We start from the raw sequence: 24602 nt of genomic DNA, 5'->3' as shown, positions 1-24602 counted from the left end.
AAAACACTCTCCGAACCGTCAATAATTAATTCAAAGATTTGTAATACTTACGGTAACAGTTGGGGAAGTTGTAGTATCCCTCAGCGCAGTAGTCACAGTTCTCACCAGCATAATTGTACTTACAGTAACAGCGGCCTGTATTATCCTCACAGGCACCTTCTGTGAACTCTGAATTGCAATTACAAGCTGGAATAACATGAAAAAAAAATGAGTTAGTGCTGCTGCCACTACTCATGTTACTCCCAAGAAATATTATTAGTCAATTATTTAAATAATAAAAACTCACGAAGGCAGGCATTCACAGAATCTGCTGGCATGTCAGGTGCACGATGATATCCATGGATGCATCGCTCACAGTTGACCCCAGCAGTGTTGTCCTTCAAGATAAAATGAGAAATAATTTAATAAGTCTGATTTCATGTGAGCTGATTTGATTCTAAGCATAATCCAGCAGGATACTGGAAAAATGCTCTCAGAGTTTTTTGGGGGGTGGGGGGGTGCAGTGTGGTGAGGGGTTTCTTCTCTAATCTTACCATCAGGTTTGGAAATTGCTAAATCAATGCTCAGAATCCTTCTTATATCTTTTGCAAATTGTCATTGCATATATCACAAAGTACATGTTGGCTCAGTGGTTAGCACTGCTGCCACACAGTGCCAGGGACCTGGGTTCAATTCCACCCTTAGGCAACTATCAGTGCAGAGTTTGCACATTGCCCCTGTGTCTGCAGAGGTTTCTGCTGGGTTCTCCATTTTCATCCCACAATCCAAAGATGTGCAGGTTAGGTGGATTGGCCATGCTAAATTGCCCATAGTATCTAGGGATGTGCAGGTCAGGTGGATTAGCCATGGGAAATGCAGGGTTACAGAGACGGGGTGTGCGTCTAGATTGGGAGGCTGTTTTGAGAGTCAGTGTGGACTCTATGGGCCGAATGGCCTGCTTTCACACAATAGGGATTCCATAATTCTATGTGTGCAGCAAGCCATCAGCTAGTTATCTCTCAATTCAATGTGAACTTTGAAACTAAAGTAATACTTTCTGTCCAGTGTTCATTTTCCTGCAACACGTATGCCCCACAGCCAATCTCTCCTGAATTCCTCTACACAGAGATGACACATGTGACAGAGAGCAACCTAGAGATGCCTCTTTTTCCCCCAGTTTTTTTCTTCCTTCTTATGTGGTCACACTGAATCTTTATCAACGACTCCCTGTTACAGTGTGTCTGGGATTAGGAACAGAACTGTCCCATTTCTTTGCATTGTATTGGAGTGAGCTATCAAGCTACCCTGAACTTCATATTTTCAATTCTCTCACATGCCTTCCTATGTATGAGACACTGTTTCTTTTAATGGTACAGTGTTTTCTTTTTTTATTTGAAGTCTATTTGCCACAAACATGCAGTGAATGATGTTATGAAAACTCACCTCAACAAAATATTAAATAATTTGAACCATCTGTGGCTAGAAGTTAATTTGCAAACTTTCACAGAGACATTTCTGTTTTTAAAAAACAGAATCCATCACCTGCACAGACACAGAAGCAGGAACGTACTTGACAATTAATGCAGACACCGCCTCCTTCATAACGACCATGGCGATTCAAGCTTCCTTTGCGTTCATCGACCTCAGGGTCATACACACATTCAAAGGAATGGCCATTGCAGTTACAGGCTGTGGAATAGATATTGAATAACGAAACAAATGAATTATTACCTCAGGCTGCCCTCAACATCCTTAAAGTTAAAAATCACGCAACACCAGGTTATAGTCCAACAGGTTTAATTGGAAGCACACTAGCTTTCGGAGCGACGCTCCTTCATCAGGCGATTGTGATGAAGGAGCGACGCTCCGAAAGCTAGTGTGCTTCCAATTAAACCTGTTGGACTATAACCTGATGTTGTGTGATTTTTAACTTTGTACACCCCAGTCCAACACCGGCATCTCCAAATCTCAACATCCTTGCAATTGTTAAGATGCAGTGCATAACTACGTGATTCAGTTTAAATAAAAAGCTTCTCATTCATTGTGTGTAATGACAAGACTGTGTTGGTATCTTAAATTATTGCTAATTTCTTTTATTTCCACGTAACTAGTAAAGATCTGCATTTATTGTCTCTCTCGAACAACGTTATGAACAAACTCGGAGTGTTTGTACACCCAGTGCACAAACTGCTGCAGAGAAGACCTCGAAGGGACGCTCACCTCAACAGATTTGACCAATAAAAAAACCAAGTGGGACAGAAACAGTGCTTCATGGAAATCGCACTGATGATGTTACCCACTATGGTAATGAAATGTCTGCACGATAACTCAACAGCTCAGTGAGCTAGCCAACTACCTCAGGCCCGAGTGAGGAGCTACCTTGTTGAATTGCCATGTAGGTTCACCCTCAGTGCAGAGAGGGGGGAGTTCCATGATTTTGACCAAGTGGTGGTGATATTTATCCAACTCAGGCTGGTACAGGACTTGAATGAAATCTTACAGATGGCAATCTTCCCATGTACTTGTTGCATTGGTGCAGCACATTAAAGTCCCCCACGACAAGTCACAACATAAAGTAAAAGGGGAGAATAGGTATCCAACTCAAAACTTATCCACAGAAAAACTGCTTGATATTTACCTGAACCAAGAAAGTATATAATTGAGAGCCTGATCATCCTCTCCAGGCCCTGAGATTACACTGAATGCTAAATGGCTCCTTAAGCATCATGGCCAGTACACAAACTTCATGAAGGGCTTTTGCCCAAAACACCGATTTTCCTGCTCAAATGCTGCCTGACCTGCTGTGCTTTCCCAGCACCACTCTAATCTTGACTACAGACTTCCTGTCAACCCAGCTTAAATACAACAACCATGAAATAGGGAAGAAATATTGAGGATAAACCATAAAGGAAAGAGGAATGTGGGCACACCCAGTGCCTTAGATGCATCATCAAACAGACAAAGAAAGTTGGAGTCCCACCAAAGAATCAGAATATTTGTTTATGTTAAAGATGTGAGAACCAATGAATAACATTGGATTTAAGACATTAACTCAGTTTCTCTCTCTACAGACGCAACCAGACAGTTTCTCCAACACTTTCTGTTCATATTTTATACTGAAGCAAAACAGATCAGGATGCCATCTGATGAAAATCCTAAGTTTTTACATCAATGTATGTGTGCTGGAGTTATAACTCATACAGGAGTGACGTTTTTGATTGCGAGCAAGCGACTGTAAGCACAGTGAAACCAAGGTGGCAGCAACATCTCAAGCAGCCAGGTATCTCCCAGTGAGGAACCTTGCAAGAGGCTGGCACCTTTCTGGTCAGCAATACATACGGTGTAGCAGGGATGCATGTAGGGAAACAATTACGGGAAAGGGGGTAGACTGACCGGAATGCCACATGCTCTACTCTATTTAAATGGAACAATTTCAGGGTCAAGGAACCAAAACTAATGAACCCTGTTGTTCGAACATGCAAGACCTTAACTGAGACCTCTCTATTATGAAGCAAAACAACATAATACTTCAGAAGGCAGCACTGGTTGAAATCAGTCTGGGTATGACACATTGAGTGGCAAAATATTGTGCTGATGTATAACTTTTATGTCTTTCTCTTGATAATCTGTGAAGTACAAAGGGAAATAAATACTATGGTACTTAAATGGCTTTTGTTCTGCATTCCTAGTGTGTATAATTGCTAATTTAGCTAAAGTAACTTAATGAAGGAGCACTAGTAACAAATCTGCTCAACTGACTCAATGAATAATGAATTCCTACACTAGCTACGAGCTTTGCAGGTTAATGATCACGTGATTTAGTTACTAGCTTACCAGCAAGTTAATGAATCTCAGCAGGAGAACGAGTGAGTAGGCAATTTAAAACAGGAGGATGCATGCATAAAGCAAAAAGCTTGCATTCACATGGCAACGTAAATTTGTTTCCTTGATTATGCTGAATAAAGACAAAGGTCAGACTCTATCAGTTAGCAGGAACAGGTAGTTTAAGATTATGCCTGAACTGAAAGCAAAGTGGCCAACAAAGGCAAAGGACTCTGAACTATGAATGACCTCATTAACAATTGTGCTACCTACAAACAGGATAAGGAGGTAAGACTCCACCTGGTAGGATGTGGCTCAAAGAAGCAGGCAAATTCTAAAGCCCCAGAAAGCTCACAAATTAATGATCCAAAGAAGGTAAAACAAAGAGAATGGTTTTTGAAAGGAAACTGAAACTTAAGTGAAGTGCTTAAAACCCATGTGTAAAATGCTGGGCCACACAGGGTGAGGACTGGGCCCTATGATGAAAACTGGATGTTAAATCAATTACCTCCAATCCACAGAATCGTAGAATGGTTATAGCAAAGGAGGCCATTCAGCTCATCATGTCCATACTGGCTCTTGACAAAAACATCACATCTAGTCCCACGCTCCTCTCACTTTTATTCCCATAAATGTTACAAATCTTCTCTCTTCAGGCTACTAGCCAATTGCCTTTTAAATGCGACAATCAAATCCGCCTCCACCACACAGGTTGCATGTTTTATCTCTACAGGATAAAACCAGGACAGCACACTGAAAGAATCACACCGTGCATCTGTTCTCTTCCATGGAATTAGGAATAGTATTCTCATGAGATGGGTTGACAACATTTTGAAACAAGTGGAGTTGAAAACTAGTCATGCAAAGTAGCCATTATATGATCAGTTGCCTGTTAAAGTCAGCATCCTATCCTGTGTCCAATCACAATTCATGGAATTAAGTATTAGATGCTCAGTCTAATGCTGCTCAAGAGAAAACTGCATCCCAATGTTTAATTTTATGCAAGTACTTACGTTCACATTCATTTGCACTGTCTATCGTAGCTGGTTTCCAAGGTAGTTGATTGTATCCAGGGCAACAGCGATCACATGACCCTCCACATGTGTTGTGTTGGCAATCACACTGAAGTCTGAGAGAAAAATGAGATGCAAATGATTTAGAGTTACTTACACACCACTAAACTGAGCTTTCATAGTTGGTCATTACTGTGAAGTGCTGAATATTAGTCTTTGAGCAATACTATAAAAATTAAAATGTTTGAAATAAGGAGGAATCTGTATTTATAATATTTGACCACATCTGTGTGGTGTTTGAGCATTCTCCCAATGTCTGCGTGGATTTCCTCCGGGTGTTCCGGTTTCCTCCCACAAGATGTGCAGGTCAGGTGAATTGTCCAGGCTAAATTGCCCATAGCATTAGGTGCATTAGTCAGAGGCAAATCGGTCTGGGTGGGTTACTCTTCGGAGGGTTGGTGTGGATGTGTTGGGCCGAAGGTCCTGTTTCCACACTGGAGGGAATCTAATCTAATCTCAGAAATGACTCAAAGTGCTTCATATTGAGTGAATCTTGTTATACATTGATTCCGTTATTTTTTACAAAATGGAAAAGCCACCATAGTCTTATCAGACCACTGGGCTGCTCTCTCATTACGGAGAGAAGGCTGATGGAGGGTCAACACGCCTGAGGCGAGGAGAGAGAGATTGAGAAGGAGAAGATAACCTCAGCTGGTGCAGGAATGGAACCCACATCACCCTGCGTCACAAGCCAGCTGTCCAATCAATTGAGCTAACTGACCTTGAAAGACAACTCATGGTGACTTTAATCTGACTGTGCTTTATAAGTCAATTCACTACTTTTAATAACACCAAATGATCTTTAGCAGCCACTGTAATAGGCAAAAAGGATCTGATTTAATGTCTCAAAGAAAAGTAAGCAGCTTTAGCTGAAGGATATACAAGTAACGTGAATTTCTTCCTCTTTCACTGCAAGTAGATGTGCTTAATGTAACCACCTCTTAGCTAGCTAGTCGCGTCAACAGAATAAAATGCCATATGGTTTAGTCAAAACAAATACATTTAGGATGTTCAAAGTATAACAGAGGTGGTGGTGAGAAATTTATGGTACATGGTGAAAGCTACTTCATTCAGAGTAGAGCCTTTTCCTACCCTTGAGTTATTTTATTTGCACAGCACTTTGGGTCAGAAATTTGGTGGTAATCCATTCACAAACATTGCAGATGGTCACATATCTCACTATGTTACTTGCGAGGAGTGCCTGGTTTTCCCTTATCAACAATTTAATAACTTATCAATTATCTACTGATCAACTATTCCCTGTGGTGAATAATGTAGTAGTGGGAGAGTTTAGGAGACAGATGGGGAATGAGCTAGTACTAAACTGAAACACTTGGAAACAATAAGTTTGAGCTCATCCAACCCTCCTATGCAATATTCAAGCACAGCAGAATTCTCATCATGCATTGATTTGATTTATTCTTCTGACATGTCCCAAGATACAGTGAAAAGTATGGTTTTGTGCGCTATGCAAACAAAAAAACCTACATAAGTACATCATGGTAATAGAACAGATTGCATAATACAATGTTACAGCTACAAGAGATGATGCAGAGAAAGGTCAACTTAAATATATGCAAGGTCTGTTAATAAGTATGATAACAATGGGGAAGAAGCTGTTCTTGAATCTGTTGGCATGTGTTTTCACACTTTTGGATCTTCTCCCCAAATGGAAGATGGAAGAGAGTATAACCAGGGTGTGTGGGGGTCTTTGACTATGTTTACCGCTTTTCCTATGCAGCAGGAAGTACAGACAGAGTCAATGCAAGGAATGCTGGTTTGCGTAATGGACTGGGCTGCGTTCACAATGCTCTATTATTTCTTGCAATCTTGAGCACAGCAATTGCCATATCAAGCTGCGATGCATCTGGACAAGATGTTTTCTGTGGTGCATCTATAAAAATTGGTAGCAGTCATTGTGGACATGCCGAATTTTCTTAGCCTCCTGAAGAAGTAGAGGCACTGGTGTGCATTCTTGACCACGGCATTGACCAGAACAGATTGTTGGTGATATTTACTCTGAGGAACTTGAAGCTCTCAACCAGTTCCACCTCAGCACCACTGCTACAGACAGGGACATGTCCTCCACTCCGCTTTCTAACATCAATGACCAACTCCTTCATTTTGCGGACATTGAGAAGAGATTTATAGTCAAAAGAGTGGTGCTGGAAAAGCACAGCCAGTCAGGCAGGCAGCATCTGAGGAGCAAAACAGCCGATGTTTCAAACTCGGAATGTCAGCTCCCACGTTCATCGGATGCTGCCTAACCAGCTGTGCTTTTCCAGCACCACACTTTTTGACTCTAATTTCCAGCATCTGTAGTCCTCACTTTCTCCTAATTAAGAAGTTTGTTGTCTTTACACCATGCCACTAAGCTCTCTCTTTCCTATACTCTCTGTCTCATCATTGTTTGACATCTGACCTGCTACAGTGGTGTCATCAGCAAATTTGTAAATGAAGTTACAGCAGAATTTGGTCACACAGTGATAAGGAGTATAGTAAGGGACTGAGTACACAGTCTTGCAAGGCAGTGGTGTTGAGTATTATCATGGACTTTTGCCTATCCGGACTGATTGTGGTCTGCGGTCAAGGAGATGAGGATCCCGTTGTAGGTGGAGGATCAGAGTCTGAGAACGCAGAGTTTGGTTGGAATTATGGTGGGGAAGGCAGAGCTAAAGTCAATAAATAAGAGTCTGAAAGAGGTGTCCTTGCTATCCTGATGTTCCAGGGATGAAAGTAAGGCCAGGGTGATGGTACATGTCCTGGACCTATTGCAACAGTCAATGAACTGCAACGAATCAAACAATCTGGGAGGCTGGAGTTGATGTGTGTCATTACTAACCTCTCAAGGTACTTCATAATGATGGAAGTCAGAGCCAATGGGAGGTAGTCATTGTCTAATGTTTCTTTGGCACCAGGATGATAGTGAACTGAATTGAATTAAATTAGCTGTCTTCTTGAAGCAAGTGGGAACCGCATATCAGAGTAAGGAGAGGTTAAAGATATCTACAAATACTCCTGCCAACTAGTCTGCACAGAATATGAGTACACAACCACAGACTCCAACCAGACCAGTCACTTTCTTTGGGTTCACTCTCAGGGAGGCTGATCTGATGTTTGTAGGTACAGGTGCACCCTAGGCTGTCAGGGCATGTCGCATCACTTCACTGACCTTCTGTTCAAAATGAGTACAGAATGCACTGAGCCCACCGGGGAGGGATGCACTGAGCCCACCGGGGAGGGATGCACTGAGCTCACCGGGGAGGGATGCACTGAGCTCACCGGGGAGGGATGCACTGAGCCCACCGGGGAGGGATGCACTGAGCCCACCGGGGAGGGAAGCACTGAGCCCACCGGGGAGGGAAGCACTGAGCCCACCGGGGAGGGATGAACTGAGCCCACCGGGGAGGGAAGCACTGAGCCCACCGGGGAGGGAAGCACTGAGCCCACCGGGGAGAGCCCACCGGGGAGGGAAGCACTGAGCCCACCGGGGAGGGAAGCACTGTTGCCAGTGATTCTACTCGACTTCACTTTGTAGTCCGTTATGTCATGTAAGCCTTGCCACAGTTGATGTGTGTTCATACAACTGCTGATCAATCAGATAAACTTGGAAAGCTTGGCCTGTCACTCCATCTGTGATATCTCCGATTAATTTGCAGAAAACCCAACAAGCCAATGTTCTAACTGGTAGAAAAACAAAAAGCAAAGAATGGCAGATGCTGGAAATCTGAAACAAATGTAGGGGAATGGGTCTGGGTGGGTTGCTCTTCAGAGAGTTGGTGTGGACTTGTTAGGCCGAAGTGCCTGTTTCCACATGTAGGGAATCTAATCTAAAAAAAACTAATCTAAAACAGAAACAGAAATTGCTGGAGAACTCAGCGAATCTGGCAGCAGCCGTGAAGAAATGCAGAGTCAACATTCTGGGTTTCTGCTAAGAAGCAATGTGCACTTTGTGTAGCATAGACTCAGGCTCCATTTCTGTGGTCACTCTCAGTTCTGATGAACGAACAATCTGAAACATTAACTTTGTTTTTCTCCACTTGGAGTATTTTTTTCAGCTTTTTTTCCTATTTCAGATTTCCAGCATACACAGTATTTTACTTTATTTTAATTTTTCAATGGCATTTTTCAGACATTATTAAGAATGATGAGCTTGAATCTGTGAGTACAGGAAAGATTATGCTCTTAACTCCATATTTTCACTGGGTGCCTCAAAGTAGAAATTATCCATGCTTATTATGTGGAGATCTGTAAACAAGTGACCACATTTGGATTCCAGAAACTGATCTCATTAAGAACAACAGAAAGATAATTCAATGGATTTATCACAGCTTGGAAAAAACACACAGAAATTGTAGATAAAATTTTCTATGGTTATTATCATCATGCTTAAATTTTCTATCACTACTTGTTGGGGCATGTTTTGCAAGTACTTTGTAACAAAGCTTTCACATTTTTTTTGAATGAGACCGGAATCTGAATAGGAAACTGGAGAGTTCCGTATTCGAATTCAACTACCTCTCAACACCTCAGCACACCCAAGTCAACCTGTATTTTAATGTTTGCACATGTAAATATTAAGACACAAGGACAAAGTTTATGAATTAATAACAGTCCTGGAATTGGACCTCTCTTAATTACAGGTTAGAAAATCAGATATGAAGCTTAGCATACTGAACCTGTGTTATGCCTAATTCTTCACTGATTAACTTCTGCCCATCTTCAGCTTGATAGATTCATCCAGATTGACATCAGGCCATCACCTTATACTTCAGCTCACTGATGTCGTAAAACCACAAATTCTGTCCAATGATGAGTGTGACTCTCCAGCCTTGCCCTACATCTCGGTATGCACAAAAGTAGCCAGAACGCTTCCATTTTTATAATTATAAAAGAGCAAAGACAAACTAACATCACAGATCTGGCACTACATAAACACAGTATTATGTGGGAGATGAGTTCTATTTTATTTCCTCATTTATAACTTGAGGGCAAGCTGTGTGGCCTTTAAAGTTGTGCTTAAACATCTGCTCACAGTCAAAGACCTTCTGTTCAGCTGTTTCTTCCCAGGCAAACTGAATAATTAGGAGGTTTCATCTTTGTTTTCACAACAAGGTAAGGGATTAGTACTGATCTTAGAAACACTGCACCTCAAAAAACTAATGTTTTGGACCAGTTGGGGGGACGGAGGAGGTAGTTTGTACAGGTTGAGGAAATCAAAGGCTCAACCTAACCAACACCTTCAATGTACAAAGCTAGCTACACTCACATTAAAGCCTGAAAGCATCCTATTCGGATGCTTCACAGCTTGGCTTGGCAACTGCTCTGCCCAAGACCACAAGAAATTAGAGAGTTGTGAACGCAGCCCAGGCCATCATGTAATCCAGCCTTCCTTCCAGTGACTCAGTCTATATTTCCCACTGTCTCAGGAAAGCAGCCAACATAATCAAAGACCATTCCCACCCCAGTTATACTCTTTTCCACCCTGTTCCTTCAGGTAGAAGATACAAAAGTTTGAAAACATGTATCCCAATTTAAGAACAGCTTCTTCCCCATTGTTATCAGGCTTATGAATGGACCTCTCATGTATTAGAGTTAATCTTTCTTTCAGCTTCTCTGTAACTGGGACACCAAGTGCTGCATTCTGCTCTATTACACTGATGTACTTATGTAAGGTATGATTTGTCTGGTTAGCATACAATACAATACTTTTCACTGTATCTCAGTACATGTGACAATAATAATCAATTCAAAATCAAAATCTAAGTAAGGTCTGGCTCTTTACCACTGCATCCACAACAGAAACAAATCACACTTTGAATGAATGGTCCAGTGAGCTTTTCTTGAAATTGCAAATAAATTTACAGTAGCATTGAACAACACAGCATATCGCACACTAAAGCAGGAGCCTGTGATTTTACTTCATATTTAAGCTCTGACTATCTCCCCTGTGAACAATGTTTTGATTTCAAAATGTCATCATTACTCATTAATAGAGAAGAATTCTTCTGGCATTATCTACATTACTTCGTTTACGATGAGGATGAAGAAAGCAATTCTATTTTAACCAAAGACTTATCATCCAGTTTCAATCTTTTGACAAAACTAATATTTAATTAATGTGCAGAGTCTGGTTCAGCATCTTTATTACACAGTCCCCATCAAGGGCATGATCCACACTGATCACATAGATACCTGACACATAGATCACATGACACACAGCTGGATGGCAGGGTGAAATGTGAGGAGGATGTTAGGAGAATACAGGGTGACCTGGACAGGCTAGGTGAGTGGACGGATGCATGGCAGATGCAGTTTAATGTGGATAAATGTATGGTTATCCACTTTGGTGGCAAGAACAAGAAGGCAGATTACTACCTAAATGGAGTCAAGTTAGGTAAATACAACGAGACCTAGGTGTTCTTGGTTCTTGTACACCAGTCAATGAAAGCGGTCTCCAAATTTGAGGACAGACATTCTGGCTATTGAGGGAGTGCAGCGTAGGTTCACGAGGTCAATTCCCGGGATGGCGAGACTATCTTACGCTGAAAGATTGGAACAATTGGGCTTGTATACCCTTGAGTTTAGAAGACTGAGAGGGGATCTGATTGAGACGTAAAAGATTATTAAAGGATTGGACACTCTGGAGTCAGGAAGCATGTTTCCGCTGATGGGTGAGTCCCAAACCAGAGGACACAGTTTAAAAATAAGGGGTAAGCCACTCAGAACAGAGTTGAGGAGAAACTTCTTCACCCAGAGAGTGGTGGGTGTGTGGAATGCTCTGCCCCAGAAGGCTGTGGAGGCCAAGTCTCTGGATACTTTCAAGAAAGAGTCGGATAGAGCTCTTAAGGATAGTGGAATCAAGGGTTATGGGGATAAGGCAGGAACAGGATACTAACTGAGGATGATCAGCCATGATCATAATGAATGGTGGTGCTGGCTCAAAGGGCAGAATGGCCTACTCCTGCACCTATTGACTATTGTCTATACCTCTCTCAGGAAGATGCCACAGACTGTCTTCCTAAAAGAGATGACAACTTCAAATACAGAACATTAGCATAGGACTACGTCGTCCATGTCAGTTATGATAAATTTAAAAGCTCCACTGATATCAACAATGTCTGATCTCATTGGGTTCCGTCAATTACTTGCATTCTTAAGCATATTATAATTTACACTTCCTGCCTATTGTGAGCAAATTATGTTATCATTAAGTTTCCCCAAAATTGCTGAGTAAACACTGCTCGTACTACAATTGGTAGCACAAGGATTTCAGGATAACCAACATTAGGACAAACTTTAAACCATATAAACTTCCACTTTTGGCATCAATTGTGATGGTTTTAAATTTAATTATTCCATTGTAGCATTTAAATGTTCGATATGACCTACTGCAGGGGTGAAGAGCTTCCTGTGTAAAATGTAAACAGTTAAAAGTTTGAATTGCAACTTGGGGATTTTCTGACTGGACCATTTCACTGATGGAGGTTGCATTTTGCTGGATTGGACAATCCTAAATCATGCAGTTGGTAGCGAGCTTTCCTGTGGCCAGAATAAATGGCATCAAGTCATACTATCAGAAGCTACTCCCAATGAGTAGCATAGGGAAGAGAAAGTTCCACTGCATCAAGCAATCCTTTATTAGATTTCCATTACAGAGGTATCACTAAAGTGAAAGCTGAAATCATAAATCAAGTACCAGACTCATTAGAATGGCATTAATAACAACTTCAACTGAAGGGAGCCTGTGTTCTAGAGTCAATGCAGACTTATGGCTGAAGAAGTTTGGGTCATGCCTTTTATTGCAAATATTTAAGAACGTTTTAATTTCCCTAGCAGAGGACAAACACAATGTGACAATGGGCAGTTTGACAATCCAGTGTATGCTTCAGACCTTGCTGTACACTACTGAAGGCAGTACCTGTCCAACACCTTGACTAGGTCCCATATAAAAGTCAATACATACTCAACTATGTTGATAAAAAAGTTACACCAAGTCAAAACCCCAATGAAATGAGACAATATTGTAAGCTTTGTGATGGTGAAAGAGTACTTGTTCTATCTCAGTTATTAGAAAGTGAGGACTGCAGATGCTGGAGATCAGAGCTGAAAAATGTGTTGCTGGAAGAGCGCAGCAGGTCAGGCAGCATCCCAGGAGCAGGAGAATCGACATTTCGGGCATAATTGGATGCTGCCTGACCTGCTGCGCTATCTCAGTTATTACCACTGACTTTGGCAATTCACGGTCACCCTTCTTTCATTTGTTGCTAAAAGTCAAATTTACCACCAATCACTGAGCAGGGAGATTTGTTTTATTAGTATAGCTTTGATTCCCTAGATAATCCTGGATGTAAAGTCCTGTACAATAACGGTATTAAATTATCTGCCTCCCATTCACTTAGAATAAAGTAGGGCAGACCTGATCAACCTTGATCACATTGTAATGTGGCAACTTTTAAATCATTAATTGTGACCATATTAGATCCTCTCCAGAACAATGAAAACATGTTTCCTTACAATTAGATTGGGTCATGTTTAGTCTAATTTTTTTATAATGCCAAGTTGTGTAACAAAACCCATTCAAGTACAAATGGTTCTGTCATATGTAGGGAGACAGGTTTGGAGGAATCTGGTCAATTTCTATTCTTGGATGGACTCCACAGCATTACAGATAAACAAATGCCATTGACTTCTTGGATCACTGTCATCCACAATAAATTCACAGTCATTAAGCAGTACTATTAGCTTATCTGACAAGCCAAAGCAAAACCAAAATGGTAATAAAAGCAGAAAGTGGTGGAGAAACTCAGCAGGTCTGGCTGCATCTGTGAAGAGAGAAACAGAGTTAGCATTAAGAGTCCGATATGGCTCTTCTTCAAAACCAAGTTCTGTTTTTATTTCCAGTTTCCAATATCTGCAACATTTTGCTTTTGTTTGAGTGTTAAATTCTCTACACTCGCTACTTGCTCTCCTACTCCAGAGGGTGCCAACAAAGACAGTTTTATTAACTTCTGAGTTTCATCAATTCACTTCAATTACAGCATTGCTAACAAAGTTGGGATTGCCAATGCATTGCACCATCATACTTACTAACACCAGCAATCCAGTGTCAGAATCATAATGTCAATATAATGCAAGATTCAAGAACAAGACTTCACTCCCTTTTTAATTGAAACACAGGACATTTCTCCACGTTGTTCATGCTTGTTTCTTACAACTGCATGTTGTGTGAACTTGGAGATATTTTCTGTATCAAACTGTTAAGAGATGTCATTACATACCTCCGGAGGAGGTAGGATTTGAACCCAGATCCCATGGCTCAGAGATAGGGAGTGTACCACTGCACCATAGGAGCCTGCATGCCAGGCGTTGAATGTTGACAACTCATGCTTTACAGTCTGAGCACCTGCTGTCAGTTTAGTTCAATCCCATTTGACTCTAGTTAAAAAAAAAAGATTTTGACAAACCACAGCAAAAGCATTTCATGTGCTCGGTGATAATCACTGAAATTCAAATACACTTTTGGAAACCACAGAAAGTTAGCCCCATTAAATATACATCATTTTGGCTTCAACAAAATTGCGTATTTACCCAGAAAGAGCTCTGCATTGAAAACTGAGTGTTACAATTTTAGTTCAAGAGCATCAACCAGGGAGTTTGAGATTAAATTCCAAACTTTATTACAAACAAACTTTTTGCGTAGTTGGCTTTCAAGGTGAGTCTCAGTTCTCCCAAAGGAGGGATGGGTTCTTTTCCCACATTATTTCTGTGGGTTGACTCCACCCAATGGCACAGACAGCATCTGAGGATTTAGTCACAGCCCCAACTTTCCCAGCTTCTCAAAGAGGCAGTGTTGTTTCATTTTCCCATCACTTTTGCAAACTGGTACAAAAAGGCAGTAAAAGTATTCCCCACGATAATTCCCAGACTAAATTTATACAAGAAAACAATCCATTTTTCTTCATTTAACTTTACTTTTTATAAAACCTACCAAAAAAAAGCAATTAATAATTTGGGAACTGTTACAATTTAAGAGAATTAGACTAGAAGTCCACCTCTTTATATATGAAAATATAGATTAGTTATAAAGAATTCTGAACAAACTAACTTTTCTTCTTGATTTGTTTGCTCTGTTGTTTTAAAAGTTATTTTCTTTTGTTTAAGCACTGGATGGGATAATCATAATCCGACTGTATCATTGAAGCCACTAGAAAGAACAGACATTAGCTCAGGAGTCTTTATATAATCAACTCCTATCAAGTACAATATTCCACCCAAAGGTGATAAATTCTTCTCCTTCTTCCTGGCACAATGTAATGGAGAAAGTGAGGACTGCAGATGCCGGAGATCAGAGCTGAAAAATGTTTTGCTGGAAAAGTGCAGCAGGTCAGGCATCATCAAAGGAGCAGGAGAATCGACATTTCGGGCATAAGCCCTTCTTCAGGAATCAGGAATTGGGCTTATGCCCGAAACGTCGATTCTCCTGCTCCTTTGATGCTGCCTGACCTGCTGCGCTTTTCAAGTAACACATTTTTCAACAATGTAATGGAGAGAAAGATGGAAGAATATGGGTAACTACATAACTTACTATATAAAAACTCAGGTTCTACCATAGACGATAAACGTTTTTGAACAGAATCCAAATCCACACCGTTAAAGGACAGTTTTATCTCAATTGACCACATTTCAATGAGGAGAATAGACCAGAATCTGACAAATGGAGTTTAATGTGGATAAGTGTGAGGTTGTCCATGTTGGTCAGAACAATAAACAGGCAAATCATTATTTAAATGGGAAGCAGATTCAAAGTGTGTCAGTGAAGAGAGATCTGGGCATCTTTGTGCATGAATTGAAGAAAGTGGGTATGCAGGTGTAACATATAGAAATAAAGGCAAATAGACTCCTGGCATTTGTTGCAAAAGGACTGGATTTTAGCTGCCAAAATTATTAAAAAATGAGAAAATCAGTGTTTGCAACCTGATAAATATTATGCTGGATTCCTTCATTCCTAAATAAAAACCAAAAGAATTGCGGATGCTAGAAACTCAAAAGACCTTAAGCTTCCAGTTGCCTGCCATTTCAACACCCCACCCTATTCCCTGGCCAACATCTCTGTCTTCGGCTTGCTGCAGTACCTCATTTTCTACTTAGGAACTCTACAGCCTTCTGAACTCAATATCAAGTTCATCAATTTTAAGGCTTGAGGCACCTTCTTCCATGCCCCTAGCCCAACCCCCACACACCAGGCCTTGTTATCACATGGTCTGCTACTACATACAACCTATTGTTAGCCACTAATTGTCCCCATTAGTAGCTATTCATTCTCCTAGGCTGAACATTATCCATTCCTTTGTCTGTCCATCTATTCTTCTCTCTCTTTGGACTCTATCTTCACTTAGCATTTACTCCTTACCCCTTCCTCCTACCCTACCCTCTGCATTAGAAAAACAACTTGTTCATAGCTACCATCAATTCTGAGGAAAGGTCAAATGATCTGAAAAGTTAACTCCAATTTCTCTCCACAGATGGTGCCAGATCTGCTGAGCTTTTCCAGCTATTTCTGTTTTGTTCCTTCATTCCTAACTTCTCCGTTGTCATCAGTTAGAAAATGAACCACTTGCTTCAACTTATCAATGGCTGAAGACATGCAAAATACCTGTGACTTGACCCATTATTGCTTCTGGCTGGAGATGTTACTAACAACTCCATCTAGTATTCTTCATTCCGAATGTAAAAGTTCTGATATTGGTGCCACACAAGAAGTTGACAAATCTTTCCCCATACATTAACTAAAATAAAATGTTCTACTCCATCAGGATCCAGCTCTCCTTTTTCCACCAAAGACAGACCAAAGTAAGTATGGTGTTGAAATGAACATCAAGTAATTTCATTCACAATGCTCTGGCAAGGTTTTCTTGCCAAGTTTGATAATCAGATTTGGAGGCAAGCTAAACATTTAAACAAATGGCCATTTCAAGTTCCTGGGTAATATAAAACTGTAAGGGAGTCTCTGTGAATCACACTTACTTATCTTCATCTGGCAGACCATGATGCATTCCAGAATTCCACTCTTAATAAGCAAGGTCAGATCAGGAATGAGTGTTTATCTACTGAGCCTTTAAACAGAACATGATAAATCCCAGGATGTAAATTGCAATGAAATCTACATGTCAAGCATTGCTCCTTTAAATCAAGCTGAAATTCGGGTTTAAATGAATATCTTATGGAATGATATGTTTCAGTTACTTTTTATTGTCCTTTGAGTATATACCGTTGCCTTGTTAATTTGACAGACTTGACATTTGAGTGAAATCAAATGGAATAAAAATCAAATTTCTATATGGATCCTCCCAATCACTCACTGTAACTTCAGTGCAGTATCCATGGAAATCCCACTCTCAAGTTGTGTTTGTGGCTTTACCCAGATTTTTCATGCATCTCCTGCTACAGTTACCACTGACAATTTGGAGAACACCGATGGAAATTCAACTCTATTTGAGTTTTTGTTCCATTTACAGTTAGGAAATAATCTTCATTGCAGAATTACAAAACAGAAATACTTTCAAGACACTGAATTGAGCTGAACTATGCATGAGGTTGAAATAATTAACATCAAGGACCTGTGAGATGCCAAGTCATCAACATGACCACTATAATCTGATGGATGGGACTGCAAGTAAGATTTTAAAAGCAAATATTTCTCAATCTTCTAAAGTGAACCTTCTAGCTTAGTTTTAAAACTGCTGCTACTTTGGTCCAGAACCCAGAGAGTTTTTCACAAGAGGATTAACACTGGCATCGTGATACAAGACAATTAAGGATGCCAACATCTTGCCAGGACCTGTACTCTGACATCATGATAAGATAATTTATATCAATTTAAGAGATGTTGTACAGTCAAGACTGTTACAATAAGAAAAGATTTTCTCAGTAGAGCAATAGTAGTATTACGTCAACATGTGAAAACCTGAACAATGATTAGGTTAGAAGATCCCAACAGCGAAGCATCAGTACGTTACATGGCATTTCATGAAAGACATTATGCAGGGTCGCCATGAGCCTGCACAGCTATATTTCAGTTATCTGACATTGTTATGGCACTTAGCAAAAGCCAAATGCTGAGATAGCTAGGAGAAAGCAAGCATAATTTAAATACTCAGAAGAAATCACCAACATTTGACTTTGTACTGCATGACATTTACTCACCTTTCAAAATCAGGTTCAGGGTTCTGCTGAGATTGAAGAGCTCGAAGACTGTTAAAGTGCATGAAACGTCAAAGAGTTTCTTACTGAAAAAGAGCAGCTCCCACTGAAGCCATTGAATTGATAAAATGGACAGCTCGCAGTGCTGCTGCTAATAAATTGCTTTTGCTGTATTTGTAGATGTATGCACCAGCTTAATTTTATATCTGCTTGGTTGAATGTACTCCACAAGGATGAAACAAAATGATTCTACGTGATGACAAAGTAAGAATTTCTCTGAATGATCCACTATGGACAGTAACAATAATTATGGGAAATAATTAATAACAAAAAAATTATGGGAGAACCACAATACAATTTTCACTTACAGCATACACCATGCCATTTCCCAATCTACTCTTTGCACATGTTAAAACATCAGACCAGACGTATGTCAAATAGCAAAAGTAAACAATCTCATACCCAGTGGATTAAAGCAAAATTCTGCAGTTGTGTCACATCCAGTTGTAAATTGTGATGAACAACTATAGAATTAACTGGAGGCAACTCCACAATTATCCTCATCTTCAATGATCTGGAGTGCCAGCAAGTCGGTGCCAAAGACCAATGTGGAAGCATTTGTAACCAACCTCAGCCAAGACTGAAAAATAGATGACCCATCTCAGCCAGAACCCAGGGAATTCAACTTACAGATGTTAGTCCAACAAATTGGATTCACTGCACAAAATATCAAGAAATGGTAGGAATTACTGGACAGAGGACAGGCTCTGGGCTCTTGTCCCATCAGGCTGTAGTAATCATACATTGTCCACTTGAATATAAACGTCACCAGCCCCTCACCAGATTCTAACACAAAGCTGGTGATCTCGTCCAGGATGGCAACAAAATAAACGTGAGTGAACACGGAATGTACAAAAAGATTTACGAGAAGGAAACCTGAACTGAAAAAGAATTACAATTAGGAACTCTTTTCCTTAAATGAATGGGGAAGACTGAAGTCACTTTTAAAATCATAAAGGTGTTTGATAAGATAGACAAAAAAAAAGGATGCTGCCACTTGTAGTCAAGATCAAAATAATGGACCATCAATACAAGATAGTCACTACTAATTTTACTCAGGAATTTGGAAGAAACCCAATTATCCACACAGTGGTGAAAATGTTGATCTCACTACCACAAGCACTGCCAGTTAATGGCATGGACCCACTTAAGGGGAAGCTAGAAAAACTGAGTAATAAAGGAATAGAAGGATATGTTGATGAAGGAAGTTTGGTGGAGGCTTGTATATGTTGCTTAAATACCAGAATAGATCCACTGGGCAGAATGGCCTATTCCTGTCCGATAAATTATTTGTATTTCTTGTGATTAGTGATAAAACAAAATTATTTAGACTAATCGATTGGATCAAGAGAATGCACAGATCAATAGTCAAGAGGAGTAGAATGCAATAGAGATGTTCATATGGATTTCTGTCTAAATACAAATGTGGCTAAGAAAATCATAGCCATAGTACAAAAGGGAAATACATGTTATTGAATATGAATGACTGCAAAACGGACAAAAAAGGGTTGTGAATTTTCTTAAAGTGGCAGGTGGCTTACAATGAGAAGTTCTTGGAATGTTCATTGGAGCACTATTTGTTCTAAATCATATATGAATAAATGGTTCAATAAATAGTTTCCTCTGAGCTATAAATGTCTACTTACCAGATTGGTTCTCTTTACCTCTAGGGGACTCACTGATGTCACCAACACCCAATGTGCATTGGTGCTTTCATGTCCAATAGGTTTTTGATGCTCAAGATTGTTACTACCATGGTACCTTATGCGTCAATTCATACAAAAAACATGTAAGGGATGGGACGAACCTTAAAACAATCTCCCAGAGATTTTGGGAGATGATGAAACATAAGCAATTCTGTACTGTGCTGCGAAAGCAGCACAGTACACAGCATTCAGTTGTGATTTATTGAAATACCTCAACCTCTCATTCCACAGGGGCTCATTTTGCACACCTTCATAAAGCTAGGCCACAACCTTCTTTTCAAATGTTAAAGCTTGTTCCTCATGCAGAACGTTCTACTTACTGTTGACCTGACCAGAGATTGTATCAGAATCTGGAACAGACGCGCCGCAGGGTCCTAATGATCACCTCCTACTACATGATAAGCATTAGTTTATCCCATGTGATGTGTGAAATGTGGAGGTATTGAACAAGACCATCCTAGAGCAGTTGCTTTGGAAACACAAGATAGCCAGATAGCTGATTCAGAATTAAATGTAAACATGATGCTGCCTGCTAACATTCAAGAGATTTAAAACAAACAGATTGTAGGATTTTATATACAGTGAACATAAGGTTTCTATCTTCAAAACAGTGGACTGTAAATGTGTTTATATATATCAGATAACACATGGGCAATAAAGCCCATTTGGTACACACCCACCACCATCTGGTATAAGTGGAAAGTGGAAAGCTTGTAGATCAAAAGGGAATGGGGATAAGCAGTCTGGATCTCTGCCCCTACTTTCTGCAGGCAATTGCTGGCTGAACCGCCACCTCCAAAATTGGTCCTTTAAAGGTAGAAGGAGTGTAACCGAGAAGACAGAGAGACTCCCAGGCCAGGAAGTTCCTTGGCCGAAGATTTGGGCGGCACGGTGGCACAGTGGTTAGCACTGCTGCCTCACAGCGCCTGAGACCCGGGTTCAATTCCCGCCTCAGGCGACTGACTGTGTGGAGTTTGCACGTTCTCCCCGTGTCTGTGTGGGTTTCGTCCGGGTGCTCCGGTTTCCTCCCACAGTCCAAAAATGTGCAGGGTCAGGTGAATTAGCCATGCTAAAATTGCCCGTAGTGTTAGGTAAGGGGTAAATGTAGGGGTATGGGTAGGTTTCGCTTCGGCGGGTCGGTGTGGACTTGTTGGGCCGAAGGGCCTGTTTCCACACTGTAATGTAATGTAATGTAAAGATTGCTGGAAGAATTGTGGCTCAAATTCCAGGCCAAAACTTGCCAGTTTTTGGTGAAAGTGGGACCTGGATTGTTAAGTGTTGTAGATGAGGTAATGCTCCTCTATGGGGATTTGGGAATGAGGAAACCTGGTGGGTTTCCTCCCAAAGCTTCAATTGTAGTTCTTTGCAGTAAAAACCATTCTCCTGATCTGTTGTGATATATTGGTGTCAAGCAGAGTGACTAATGCAAAACATAGCATTTTCCCCAACTCCAGCACAGGGAGCATTAAAGATTTTCAACAGGTCGACTATGGAGCTTACAATGAAATGAGTTACCACAAACTGTACAAAGAAAGAACATCTTTGAAAGGTGTAGCTACACAACACTACATTTCCTGCACAGCTTTACTTAGAATTCCAAAGTTTACATCATCTGTACAACAGATCAGCATGATATGATACACAAGTTCACATACACATTTATGTAGTTACGATTGAAGTAAGAGTTTGTTAGAGTTTTTATTTGTCGTTACATCCTGTCACTGTTAGATCAAATTACTATGGATTAACTGGAACCTGACTTCTGCTTCCCACACTTCTATCTCTGATCATCTTATCCTAAACATGAGAACAGCTTGCTCTCCCATTTTGAAGTTGTGATACTCTCTGGTGCTGTTAGTTTCTCCATTACTTTTTCTTTCTTTATGTTGCTGTGGCACAAGGAGAGCCTATCCCCTTTCCTGTAAGCCCCCAGAGGAAGCATGCTGTGTGACCAGGAATTGCAAGATTACTAAGTGGAAGTTGAAAAAGGAGTGGCCATACATTGTGGTCAGCAGATGCCCAATAGGAATGGGCCCTGTTCAGGGTGCATCGAAACTGGATCGTACACCTTTGCAATATTCTTACCTAATGCAAATGTAAATATTAGTTCAGTCCACTCAGTACTTTCATTGTTTAAGATTGAAATCCTGCAACTACCTTATCTACAGCTTTCAGGTGCCAAGTTTTGTTCCTGTGAATTTGGCTAAAATCAACAGGCTGACTCATTTTACTTTGACGGAAATAGCATTCAATAAATTTGGTCCCGTTTCATTCAAAAGCTTTCAGTTGCAAAGAGTTGCTTTTAGCTTGCTGTTCAAGAAGTCTCCATTTATGTCAATGAAATTTGCCCAGTGCACCTCCACTCACAGGCAGCCCGTGAGCTCTTTATCATCGAAACTAAACAGAACGTGCAAATCACTGTTTTTCTGCTAATTCCCTCACTGCCACGCCCGTGGCTGAGACACTGGGGAAGAAAGTTCTCGTGCTTCTATCTAAGCCCAAGCAGAATGTATCCTGAAGGAAACAGAGATGCTCCCCTCTGTTCCGCATGCTCTGGCCTATTGGTGAGGTGCTCTCTGTGCGCTTCTCTCACCTGCTACTCATGACTCTGTTCTTTCTCAGAACTGTTTTGTCCCCCAGATCTCTGCAGTGGCTCGTTTGCTCCCCCTCTTCTCTCCCCCTCAAAGCTGACTGGGCTGCTGGCAGCAAATACACAGGTGAGTTAGGCACATGCACAGCAAGGGCACCAGGAAGAGGAAGAGGAGGAAGAGGAGGAGAACCCCCCCCGCCACCACCAACTCTCCCCCTGGTCAAAATATAGAACAGAGGACAAAAGATGCAATTGGGGACAACCATGCAAAAGATAGGGTTGGTGGGTCACTCTGTTTTTCCTCACTGTGGAGCCAGCAGTATAATTCTGCCTGTTCTGCTTCAATATGAGCAGATACTGGACTCAAACCAGCATCTTATAATAATGACATCCAATATCACTTTCTCAATTTCACCACACATCTGGCAAGCCTCTGCATAAAGTACATGTCGAACTGAGGTCATTACTCGAGAAAGCAGCAACTATCAAACTGGATAAAAACTTGGTTGGACAACCAGAGGTCAAGACAGCTAAAAATGAAGACAAGTTTTCATTCAGGGAGCAATAACCCAAGAGACCAGTCTGGAACTTGTGTTCTGCTTACCATTCTGTTCTGGTTGGACAAGGTTATTGTAACCCAATTGCTCGGATCTAGCAATTTGTGTGGGAATATGTATGATAAATATAAGAGATGTTGCATTATACCACATTGAGTTATGTATCTGAAAACAATATTAGAACCCTGACCAAAGATAATCTTCTAAAAGGAGCTTTTCTTAAAATATAATATTAAAAAAAACTAAGGGAAAACCAGTTGTTAAGAGAATATAAACAATGTGGGCACAGTTTGGAAAACAAGATCGTTACAGATAAAAAGGAAAAACTAACATTTTGGATAAATTTCAAAGCTTCCCATTAGGCCCAACTGCAGGAGAACTCTGGATAACTAAATTGCATTTGTAGGAGAAAGAATCATCAGGCATCCAACCCTATTCATTACTACTGAGTGAACCAAGGTACAATCTGTACCAAGGGAACATCTGTTCCACTGAAACCAGATAAGCAAATAATTTATACTGCAAGAGTTTAAGGAGATTATAGAACACTGTAACTGTCTTCTTTATTCTCCTCATTGAACATGTGTTTCTACTGTGGCTTTTATGACTTACGCAACCTCCAGCCGCATCTGAAAAGGTCAGATGTCCCACTGCAAAGCTGGGATTGCACCCGATGTCGAGAGTGGGGCAGCTGCTCCAGATGGTTTTGGTTGTGAACTCGGTCAGTCATGATCTACACTTTATGTCCAGGTCAGATGCTGAGCTATCAGTCAGTAAATTCACGGCAACAGGTTGACGCAGCATGATATTAAAGAAGGTATTCCGAAAGGGAGCACTGTAGAAGGCTTATTTTATCAAGAGTTGAACTTAATACATTAGAGGGGGTTTGGTAATATTTATTGCAAGATTAACAGAACCATTTCCTTTTCAAGCCCAGAGCAGAATACATTTGATACACTCACATCAAGCCCAGCAATAGTCTGCCTTGCAGATTCTAATGTCACAATCATTGAACCATGTGGCAGAGAGTTTATGAGGTTACTCCAGGGTTACCTTGCCCGCACAAGGTATTCGTCAGTGTTATGGGATTCATGCTACCTTAATAGCAGGGTGACAAAGCTGTAGCCAATATTTTATTGCAAAGCAAGTACACCTGGGTTTAGCTGACACCGTGAATTAGAAGGCAGTAGTGACAAACTATAGTTAAACAGGAATACATATCACCTTGTAATTAGCCATGAAGGAAAAATTCCTTGTTCAGGTCTCAGTACTGAATTTTGGCTTCCGAGTTTGATGCTGTGTGCGGCATTCTCACAGCATCTTTTTGGTTTAATGAGTAAAACATATTCAGTGGCAACCACACACAGATATACTCCAAGTTATTTTTCACACTTACATATGGCTGAATTACGTATAAACTATTGGCGAATCATAGAAAAGTTCAGCACAGAACAGGCCCTTTGGCCCACAATGTTGTGCTGAGGAAATCAAATCTCCTTGTAAATTATCTTCAACTTTAATGCATTTTAAGTGAACTTTAGTCATGCAAGAGAATGTTACTACAGAAATCAGCCATAATATATCTTTGCATTGCTTAAAGATCGGCTTTTAA

At 40.6% G+C, this 24602-nt stretch overlaps 1 protein-coding gene across 1 annotated transcript in view; it reads right to left on the bottom strand.

Annotated features, from left to right (window-relative positions):
* Nucleotides 1-24602, bottom strand: part of lama5 (laminin, alpha 5) — a 300746-nt gene that overhangs the window by 149532 nt on the left and 126612 nt on the right. The window contains exons 7-10 of the mRNA XM_043710073.1: nucleotides 4815-4930; nucleotides 1550-1668; nucleotides 287-377; nucleotides 52-186 (exon numbers count right to left, since the gene is read on the bottom strand). Of these exons, the coding sequence (XP_043566008.1) occupies nucleotides 52-186; nucleotides 287-377; nucleotides 1550-1668; nucleotides 4815-4930 (461 nt within the window). The remainder of the gene's footprint in view (nucleotides 1-51; nucleotides 187-286; nucleotides 378-1549; nucleotides 1669-4814; nucleotides 4931-24602) is intronic.

Source organism: Chiloscyllium plagiosum, chromosome 20 (assembly GCF_004010195.1).
Source record: "Chiloscyllium plagiosum isolate BGI_BamShark_2017 chromosome 20, ASM401019v2, whole genome shotgun sequence".
NCBI lineage: Eukaryota > Metazoa > Chordata > Chondrichthyes > Orectolobiformes > Hemiscylliidae > Chiloscyllium > Chiloscyllium plagiosum.
This window is presented reverse-complemented; position numbering and strand designations above follow the sequence as displayed.